General features: G+C 44.8%; 1 protein-coding gene across 2 annotated transcripts in view; it reads right to left on the bottom strand.

Annotated features, from left to right (window-relative positions):
- MTPN (myotrophin) overlaps positions 1-7,351 on the bottom strand; it is a 52,266-nt gene extending 44,915 nt beyond the window's left edge. The window contains exons 1-2 of one of the 2 annotated variants that reach the window (XM_043518544.1): positions 6,852-7,216; positions 6,023-6,052 (exon numbers count right to left, since the gene is read on the bottom strand). In XM_043518544.1, the coding sequence (XP_043374479.1) occupies positions 6,023-6,052; positions 6,852-6,923 (102 nt within the window). In that variant the 5' untranslated portion in view covers positions 6,924-7,216. Of the gene's footprint in view, positions 1-6,022; positions 6,053-6,851 lie in introns of both variants that reach the window. The other variant, XM_038410085.2, reaches the window with a different exon arrangement.
- Positions 7,352-11,227: the final 3,876 nt, after the last annotated feature.

An 11,227-nucleotide genomic window follows, 5' to 3' on the forward strand; every position in this document is an offset into this window, starting at 1 on the left:
AGGCAACATTGTTATCTCCAAGGACTGTTGAAATTATGTTCGTTAAAAACAAATGATATGGAGCCAAAAGTTAATAAAATAAAACTGATGTCAGATAGTAGGCCTAATAGGTGGACAAAATAATGAGGGGATGGGCTATTCCAATCATCACACAATTTTAGGGTCCTTAAAAGAAAAATTTTGTGGGTCACATACAAAAGAACGGAAAGGACAGACAGACTACTGGAATAAGCTTTGCTATCATGACCAACACTGCCCCCATTTCCAGGGTCCCCGTGCCTTCATTAACCTGATCCTGAAAAATATCCTGACCAGACCAGGCCAGAGAGAGGGAGCTAGATAACATCACCATCCCTATAACCACCAGCTGAATCATAACCACCAACTGGGATGAAAAGACTTCAACAGCAACAGCTCCAGCTCATACCAACTAATTTCTTTTCCCAAAAAGGACAGTTACCACCATTTAAGAGACTGTCAACAAGGTTTTCCCCTCCCCCTTTTAAAAAACTCTCTCCAGCTAAAGAGAAAGGAAACAAGAGATGTCATTAAATAATGCTTTCATTTCCAAAGGCTTTACCTATTTTTCCTTCTTTTCTAAAATCTTTTATTAAAGATACAATGATGCTTATGCCATGGTACTAAGCAGGCTGTGGTCTCTGTATGCCAAATCCCAGATCTTGTTTAACATTTACTGTTGAACAGTGACAGGATTGTGTTAATACTTCTAGCCTATATATTCTATCTCCACATGGGCTACGGAGGTGTTTTCATTTACATTTTTGTCAGGGCTTTTCTGGTTAGTATTAACTCTTCTATAGTCCATTCCTACACTCATTTGCAGGGCTTTGCTTGATGCTCCCTTACTGCTGCATTCATGTCCTACTCTAAGTTTGCCATCCACAACCTAACAGTTTTAAGAAAAAGTGAATTATTTGACTGCCCATCTTTAAGTGACTTTTGTTTTTCTCATATTATAAACAAGTTTACATGTACTTCTCCACATCATACCAGTTGTGGCTGGACCTGTCTTTATGCACTATGATCAACGCTGTGTACTACAGAAAATTATTTTACATTGGCCCAGTACAATTAAATGTATTTTAAGAGCCACAAAATAACAAACATTAGAATCCATCATGATTACACAATAGGAAAAAGGTTTTTCCAACCCCCATCCCCTTAGAAAACTGGGATGGTACAGATGTAACTGAGTGTACTACTGAACACAAGAAAATCTTGGCTCATGTTACAGACCACAAGATGTTGAAACTTCGGGCCGAGTGTAAGAAGTATGTGGCGTTAAGAAGGCAGACAGGACAATATCTTGTATGATGTTTAGTTCTGTTTGTCCTGGGAACAAAGAGGTGGATACATTGAGCAGAAACTCAAAAAAATTGAAAACATGATCTAAAATTAAGCAACTAATTTCTTCGTTCTCATTTGTCCTCGACTTTTATAAATTAAAAAAAAAAATCCCACCAACCCTTTCCACCTACTTCCCACCCCCCTCTACCTTATCTCTTCTTTCTGCTACTCTTTTTCTATTAAATTTGCTTTCAAATCATGCTCTTTTCTTCAGTCTTTCCAATTTGTTTTTGGAGAAGCTGTCTGCCAAGATTCCTTATCTCAAGAAGCCCCTTATGAGATTTTACTTCCTCCCTCTGTTCAAGTGTTGACATTGCTCCCTCTGGAGCTTGTCAACAATACTCTTTCAGTCAACTAAAGGGAAGTTAAGAAAAGCAATACAAGACTTTGTCTATACTGCATTTTCATCATTAAAACTTGTCGCTCAGGGGTGTGAAAAAGACACACCCCTGACAACAAAAGTTTTAAGGACAAAAAGCATCAGTGTGGACAGCGCTTCGTTGGCAGGACCTGCTCTCCTGTTGACGAAGCTACTGCCCCTTGTTTGGGGTGGTTTTATTTTGTCACTGGGAGAGCTCTCTCCCAGTGATAAAGAGCGGCTACACACTTACATTGGAAGATGCATCACTTTAGGCTATGGCTACACTGTGCAGGATAAAGATAACTCTCAAACCTGCCAACTTTGGCTGTTTTCCCCAGGGTAGACGCCTTACCATCACCCCAGGGAGGGGGGGAGGAATCTAACTTGGTTTAAACCAGGTGGATCAACATCTATGACAAGGTTCTGGTGGCTGGAACTGTTCTTCTAACTGGTTTAGAAGTTTAAATTTACCAGTTAGAAGAATAGTTCCAGCCACCAGTGCTTTAGAACAATTTTTTTGTGTTAGATTTGCATTACATTGAGACAGCCTTAGCAAGCAAAGATCCAAGTTCTCTCTCATTCTAAGACCTAATATTATGCTCCAAACAATTGTAATCAACTGGTGGAAGCAGTGTTCCACACAAGTCAGTGAACTTGTTTTAGTCTTGTCTTGTGTCCCCACTAGCACTCTCTTAATTCAATCCAAGGCCCTCTTTGTACCCATTCCCATCATGGGGGAGGAAGCATAGCTATTAGCTGCACTCCACAGCAGCCTGAACCACCTTTTTTCACTAACCAAGAATCCCACACCAGCCATGCCCACCAGTTGAATGCCACCTAGAAATGTTGCCCATCTCCAACTTTCCCATTACACTACTCTCAGTCAGTGAGCCAACTCTGGTTTGCTGGCTGAGAGTTCCAGTTTCACAAGCTACCTGCTGATCTGTCTTACAGCTGGTAAACTAGATGGTTTGCCAAATGAGGATACAAACTTCAGCATTTTTAGAGGGGAACAACATGGGTGATGTTCCAGGCCAGCCTGGAGAGGATGTCAGTCTCAGCCATCAAAGTACAGAAGCTTTGATAAGTATAGATCAAAAGATTATTATAAAAATGTTTGCACCAGTACTTCCATCCATCCATCCAGTGATTAAGGCTAGAATAACAGACTCAACAACATTACCCAAATCCTTTACTAAAGAAATACAGAAGTACTCCTGTTCCAAGAGAGGGGGAAAGTTACCTAGCCCTGTAAAAGCTGTATATGCCCTGCCAGAAAGCTAACCCCCCCATTCACTTCTTTTGAGTAGTCATTTATTTCCCCATGTATGCCGTCCACTTCTCCATTCTGTTTGGGTTCCCTTCTGCCCAGGGAGAATCACTTCTACATTACTGCACATAGGACCGTTCTCAACACAACAGCAGTGACCTTATTCCATGGTCCTTCCTGTAATGGAATTTTAAGAATTTGAGTGGGTAAGGCAGGAGGGAGAGATCACACAGAATTCTTACCATCCTACAATCTCCAGCAAAGGCATATCTGAAGCCAATAGACACTATTCATTTTCAAAAAGGAAAAGGGAAATGATTAGCCATAGACAGCCAAGGAACAAGGGTGCAACAAAGTAAAAATTTGCTGTTGCTTCTTATCCAATGGCCTATACCAGGGGTCTGCAACCTATGGCACACGAGCCAATTTTTAATGGCATGCTGCTGTCTGCCGGACATGGGCAGACAGCAACGTGCCACTAAAAATCTTGCCCAGCCCGCTCTTTTCCGCCCCCTACCCACTCCTTGCAGGGCAGGCAAGCTTCCCCCTCCCCCAGCCTCTTCCCCCAGCGTGCTCAGTTCCTGTCCCTCCTTCTCTCCCTCCCTGCAGCTGACGGCACTTGCTACGGAGTGGGAGGTAAAAGCGGAGCCGCAGCATGGTCTCTGCTCCAGGGACCTTGGGGAAGGGGGTGGAATCAGGGCATATCCCCGCCAGCCCCCTGCTGTGAGCCGCTCAGGGCAGGGGGCTGGGAGCACCCCCACGACCCCAGCCCACATGCCCAGCTCTCTGCCCTGACTCCTGCACTCCCCCACATCCCCACTCCCATCCTGAGCCCCCTCCCTCATTCTAGCTCCTGGTCAGACCCTGCATCCCAACCCCCAGCCTGCTCTTTCACCCCCAGCCCTGTTCTCAGCACACTCCCACCCTCATCTCAGTGCAGAGAGAGGAAGAGAATGGCTAGAACCAGGGAGAAGGTAGGTACCTACTCTATGTTGACAGGGCTGGGACTCCAGACCGGCAGCAGGCTGACTGGGGCTGGCAGTCAGGACCCTGGCTGGCAGAAGCTGGCGGACAGAACCCCAGACCAGCAGCGGGCTGAGCTGCTCAGCCCACTGCCAGTCTGAGGTCCCGGCTGCCAGCCCCGCTCAGCCCACTGCCGGTCTGGGGTTCTGGCTGCCTACCCCTTACCAGCTGGGGTCCCGGCCATAGGCCCCGCTCAGCCAGCTGCCGGCCTAGGTGAACAGAACCCCAGGCCCCCAACAGGCTGAGCGGGCTGGCAGCGTAAGATCAGCATTTTAATTTAAATTTTAAATTAAGCTTCTTAACATTTTGAAAATCTTGTTTACATATGACAATATTTAGTTATATAATATATAGACTTATAGAGAGAGACCTTCTAAAAAACATGTATTATTGGCATGCGAAACCTTAAATTAAAGTGAATAAATGAAGACCCGGCACACCACTTCTAAAAGGTTGCTGACCCCTGGCCTATACAATAAAGCACAAGAACTCCATCTCTAGTAAAAATTAGGTAATCGAAATAGAAGAGTCAAAACAGAAGACTGCAGCTGCTGAACATAACAATGTTAAGCATAAAGGAAACGCTAAGGAAGGATTAAAACATTTACTTGCCAATGGGAAGCTTTCACTAGCAAACACAGAGGCCTAAGCCCTCAACTTCTGCAGAATTTAAGCTTTCATTTTAAATAATGAACATTTCTGATCTTTACAGTTAGACCAATAACATTCCGAATATTAACTGAACATAAGCCAATGCAGTGTTGTCTTTCCAAGTATGCAGACAGGTGACTCTAGTGCTGCTACACTTCGGCTAAATAACAGCAATGACATTATTGGCCTATGGCTCCTTCTCACTTCTAAGCAGAAAATGAAAGTGTGTAGTTTAAATTATATTGAACGCCTAATAGCCAGCCCAGTGGATGACGTAAAAGAGAACTGCACATCCAGGGTACAGAATCTTTAAAACCTGCAGGGCCACAAGTGGAGGGGAGCCTGAGCTTCTCAACAAGGTTTTGCTTCTGTACCACACTGGTGCAGCCCACCCCAACACTTGTCTTTCATGATTATTTGTAGTTTTCTGTCAGGGCTTGAAAACATTTACCAATCAGTTATTAACATGGTAGAAGATTGAGCTCCTTACATGAAAAGAAAGGGCATGACTGCAGCATTGGAGGTAATGTGCATAATTAAGATTAGAATAACAACAAACTGGAACAAAGGATGGCTTTGTTTAGGGCAGCTGGAAGACTTTCAGAAGTGCTGATGGGAGTCACCAGGACTGAGGTGAAGGGGGAAAATGAACAGTACTCAGTTTTCTGAGTGCACAGCCAGTAAAAAGCATTCTCTCATACAGAGTGGAAATCTCTGCTACAGTAATATAAAGTTTACGTGAGTCTGGTAAGATTCTTGAGGGCTACATCATGCTAGTGGTGGGAAAGCAATGGACAGAAGGAAGAGGACCAAAGAGGCAGAATGTGTGTCCGGAGAGAGGAGAAGAAAAAAAATTCCTCACAACAATCTGATGGACACAACTAATAGGTAGGGGAGAAAGAAAGAGTCACTACATCTATTAAGTCAAGTCTTTCTATCACTAGCTAGTATGCTCTATCAGAAGCGCTCAACATAAAAAAATAAAGGTGGCTTCAAATTGAGGTGGGAAGGAAGAATAAACAGCAGCAATCAGCAGCAAAAAAACAAAAACAAAACAGGTCTTCCCCCATTTTAATTACTTTCCATTTCAAGATTGCTCCTAAAGTTGGAGATTGCTAAAGCATCAACGTATATCTGACATTCTTCACAGGTGTTCAAACAGTGGCCCATGGAGAGCTCTCTATTCACACAGTGCTGGCTCCTTTCAACAGTTTTTGCAGATACCCTGGATATTCACTGAAAACAACAACCTGGAGGCCTACAAAAGCTACTAGAAACAAAAAAATCAAACCAACCTAGTGTCTGACTACTTCAAGTTAAGAGGAGATAAATTATCAAAAGACAATTACCTTTTTCAGAGAAATTAAAACACTTATTGCCTATACTACAATAAAGATACATGTAATATTAGGGAAGTATTTACTGGAAGCAATTGTCAGGAGGAAAGATGGCCTGCAAGACACTAAGATGCAGGTCCATGCAATGAGTTTGAGAAACTCTGCTAGAATCATCTCTACCACCTTGGTAGAGAGCACATCTACCTCCCACAACATCTTGAAGATTTGTCAAGGCAAAATTCCCTCCCCCACCTCCAATGTGTGCAATTCCCAATCCTCAATGGTAGCAGCAACAGCTTGAGGGCAGAGTTCATCCCTGGAGTGCACAGGAAGGCCTTACAGTAACTACACAGATGTTTATTACCCTTCTCCTGCATCTAAGGGACATGCTCGGTACTGCTGGGGCCCCAATCCTCAGGATGGGAGCGAGACCAGCCCAAAGCCGTAGAGACAGTCCTGGTAAGTCAGGAGAGCCCAGCATCGAGCTAGCCCTCAGCTCGCTGGGCAGGGCGTACAGCCGCTACCCGGGGGCGCGCGCGCGCAACCCCCCAGGCCCGGACACCTACCTCCCCGCGCGCGCGCGCCAAGGCCCGCTCGCTCCTCCCCGCCTCTGGGCGCCGCGCGCCCGGCAGCAAACAACTCCCGGCCCCGCTCGCTCCTCGCCGCCGGGCCTGTTACACCCCGCGCTCCCCACAGCGCTGTCACCCCTGCAAGCGCCCAGCCTGGCCCCCGGCAACGTGGGGCTAGCGGAGGCCTATGCTCTCTCTCTCGCACCCACCACTATACCCAAGCGCACAGTCGGGGCGCTGCTCCCCCCCCCAGGGCCCCGCCCGACTCTTACCTTAGCCACATAGTCCTTCACCTCATCCAGGTCTCCATTTTTGAGGGCCCACATAAACTCCTTGTCAGACATCGCGGCCGCCTGACAGAGACGCGGGAGCGGCGAGGGCCCAGCACCCACACGGAGAGGGGCAGGCGGGGCAGCGCGAATCAGGTCGCGGGGAGGGAGCCTTCTCCGGCCGGCTCTCGCTCTGCCACGGGAGGGGACACAGGCGAGCGGCGGTTATAACCCAACACTCCGGGGCCCGCAGCTCTCGCTCTGCGCCGGAAACAGAGACGGGGAAGGGGAATCCGCCTAACGGAAGGGAAAAGCGGTTTTCCCCGCAGCGTTTCCGCTTCCGGGTTTCCTTCGGTCCGCCCCTTCCACCCAAACGGAGAAAGGCCACTCAACTACGCATGCGCCTCCGGGCTTGCCTCACTGAGCATGCGCCTCCGGAGCCTGAGGGCGTGAGCGCTTGCCGCAGTGCTGTGCCTGGCTCAAGGGTTCTTAAGCGCCACCCTCTCGCGGGCTCCCCGCCCCGCTGCTTGCGCCCTTGTAACTCTGCCTCGGCCCCTGCCCTGATTTGTTTGAAGTAAAGGGCTGAGAAGGCTGCTCATCTCTTTTGTTGTTGCTAGAAAACCGAGACTTATATGTCCCATTTCCCTAAAGAGACTCTGTAGACAACTGAAGTTTATAACATCCAAGTAAAAAGAAAAGGAGGACTTGTGGCACCTTAGAGACTAACAAATTTATTAGAGCATAAGCGTTCGTGAGCTACAGCTCACTTCATCGGATGCATCCGATGAAGTGAGCTGTAGCTCACGAAAGCTTATGCTCTAATAAATTTGTTAGTCTCTAAGGTGCCACAAGTCCTCCTTTTCTTTTTGCGAATACAGACTAACACGGCTGCTACTCTGAAACATCCAAGTAGCAGCCAATGAAACCCAATTCTCTCTTTTCTAAGCTGCCCCTGGTATCTGGAACAGACTCCAAAAACCTGCTCAACCAAGCCACTGTCCTAAACCTCATCCAAGGGACTCCTAGGTACTTGGCACAAGACCTACAAAAGCAAACCATTTAACATGTAAACGAAAATCAAGTTGCTAAAATTGTGCACAGAGTGACACCAACATCATATTTACATCCTCATTCAGCTCCCCCCTATTTTCTTTTGTCCCTCGATTGTTGCTTCCAGTCTAAAATTTAGGGCAGGATCTTGCAAGTGGACCCACGTGGCATAGAGTGTGTGGGACAGCCCAGATCTACAGAGTCTGACTCATAGATTTTAAACTCTTTATAGACTGGGATGATGTCTACCGGTTATAGACACTACCTTCCGCACCACTGAACACAATGTAAGTGCTTGTGTTTTAGAAACAATGTGATAAATTGCCACTTTGTAAATGTAACTGATTTTTGAAACCAAGTACTGTAGTTTATATTTATGAGGCAGTGTTTGAGGCAGTCCCTACCTCTATCAGTCATCCCTTTCTAGCCTGATATGGCAAACAGTGCCATATGGAGATTGCACTTTTGAAACCAGAAATATTTCAAGTGCAACTTCTCCAACTATTGTGTGGAAAAGTGTAAATATTTTAAAACAGCAACTTTGTTATAAAATGGGCAAAAAAAGAGAAAATCCATGCAAAAAATAGAGAATTGGAAGCTCTGCTTCGTTTGCATGAGATGGTGAGGCAGACACAATAGTTCACTTACACTCATTTCTCTAATCTGAATGCCATTCCCTACTCTGTGTATGTACTTCAGGTAAATAAGAATTGGGGAGCACTGATTAGTGGGACTGTAGCAGGTTGACTATGTGGAAGAAGCATGGGAAATGCTCATACATCCCCCATGAGATTGGAGCAGGCAGCAGAAAGGTGCTGAGGCCAGGCATAAGAAGGTTGGTAAGTGGCTGTGCCAGAAGTTAATGCTGCTTTGCTTCCAGCCCCATTACTTCTGATGAAATTAAATTCATCCTTGTGCTATGTCTCCCACTCACACCCTTTTTCGAAGGCTTCCGTGGTTACTTAAGTGGTGCAAAGCCCTCTGCACAAGAGTGAATTTCTCTTTTGTTAAATATAAATATCTAGCTTAAATAACATTTTTTCTTTAAATTGTCATGAGCTGGGTGGAGCCTTGTTATGAATTGAGTGAAAATTCCCACCTAAAACAAAAGGAGTTTGTGAACCTGCCCAGGAGCATTGACTGAGTATTATTTTGGGTAGGAAGGGGGTATGTGGGGTGGGAAGGAAGGCAGAACAGAATAACTGAGAGAGAGAGAGAGAGCCTGACTACCTAAAGGAGCAGCTTAAAGAACTATGGGTGAACCTGGAAGAAACCTGGGGAGAGGTTTTTGGTTCAGGGTACAGGCTGAAAAGAGTGCTTTTGGTGCTCTCAGCAACTGAAACTGTTTTCTGCTGTTTGTTTCCTTCAGAGACAGGACTTTGTACATTCTTTGTAAATAAAAATATATCAAAGAAAGTACCAGATTCCATCAATTTCTACTTCCAACCAGAACATCCCAAGGGCCCTGAAATGACGACTAGCTGCTCAGGTCAAAAAAGGGCAATAATATGTTTCAACAAATAAATAAATCATAAAGGTAGGAAGGAATAAAATAAGCACAATAAATTATTCAAATTTTCTAGAATCAAAGATTATCCAACTGTTTTAATTATCCAATTAAAAAAACAAGCAGGAGACACAGGCACCTATTTATACCCCTCCATACTTTATTTTAAAAGCTCTGTTTGCTCAAGAGAGAACTACATCTGTTTGGTCAAAGAAGAAATCTACCATATACTACCTCGAGCCATAGCACCATAGAATTCATTAAAGACAATAGTTATATTAGAGGTAATAAGCAAACATAAATGCAAAATACAATCTAATGTAAAATCCTTTTCTCAAGAGAGAGAAATCAAACCATCTCAGGAAATAATACACTAAATTCTTAACACCACTCTAAATTCAGTACGGTTATTAAAATGTTACCAGAGTTCTTGGAGTGACAGGTGTGAAAACTGGGGAACATAATTATTTTCGTTCAGTAGTTTGCTACGTTTCTAACGGATTTGATACACTTTGTCTCCCATTAAAATCACTGGAGAGGAAATTCTGAAGTATTCTCTGCACGTTGTGCATCAAGCAATTGTTTCACCTCATCATGGTCAGAACAAAGATTTTTTTTTCTCCCACCAATTTGAACCCATAATTTATCAACATAGAAAATGGAAATAAATCCTTTCTTCAGCTGCATGAATCTTTGATGACTTGATTGAATAGAGTTTGTTGCTGTTGGAAATAAATTTATTCTTATCCTTTTGCTTGGCCCTAATATAATATGCATAGAGAGAGGGAAGGAGGGGGTATACAACGTTCTCCTCTCCTCACTTTTCTGAGAGCAGAATTGCATTTGGAGGGTCAAGAACTGTTCACTCTATTCCCACAAGGGTGTTTGGCACAACAAAAGGGACCAGAATGAGATGAGGCCATGGCCCCACCCTCTCTGCACTGGCCCATGAATCCCTAAGTAAGGGGCTCACAAAAAGAAAAGGAGTACTTGTGGCACCTTAGAGACTAACAAATTTATTAGAGCATAAGCTTTCGTGAGCTACAGCTCACTTGGGGCTGCACCCTATAAAGAAGTGTAAGAGTAGTTGTGCTCCCCTCCTGCAGCAGAGAAGAATGGTATTCTGCTTCCTTGAAATAGAAATGAATACATCCATGTGCCTCCCTGGGCTGGTGCTGCTTCTCACTGCCTGTAATCCTTGGCAATGCCTAATACCCCATAACATATCACTTAGTGAAGCAGTTACTAAATAAGAGCCTGATTCTGCAAACTGAGTGTATCAATACTCACATAATTAGTCTCAGTAAGATCAGTGAGACTACTCACATGAGTAAGGGTTTGCAGGATCAAACCCTAAATCAGTATGGTAGGCTTACCAATCATCTCATGAAACAAGTATTCTTGCAGCCTTGAATTCTCTTCTGTATCAATATCATTTATAGATGCCAACATGCTCGATAGACTGCTTTGACTATTTCAGGTTTACAAAAGCACAGGTCCAAATTGTCTTCTCCATCTCTGTGGCTAGAAAGTGCTAAAACCACTTAGGCCTTCACCCAAGGAGTCTGGAAGAGGAAGTCCTGCTTCTGTGACATAATTTTCCATTTCTCCAACACCTCATGGAAGCCCCTCCAAGGAGTTGGGAATCTGCACATGGAAGGTTTGGGGAAACCAAGGCTCCAAATTAAAATTAGTAATGACAGAGCAGTATTAACTTTTGTGCCTCACCTCCCTGTGCTGTGGAAACCACAGTGGGATGAGGGAATTTCCAGGTACAGCAGCCAGTATGAGCGTTCCTGGATGAAGTCTTTGGAGGAGATAG

This window comes from Dermochelys coriacea, chromosome 1, assembly GCF_009764565.3.
Source record: "Dermochelys coriacea isolate rDerCor1 chromosome 1, rDerCor1.pri.v4, whole genome shotgun sequence".
Lineage (NCBI taxonomy): Eukaryota > Metazoa > Chordata > Testudines > Dermochelyidae > Dermochelys > Dermochelys coriacea.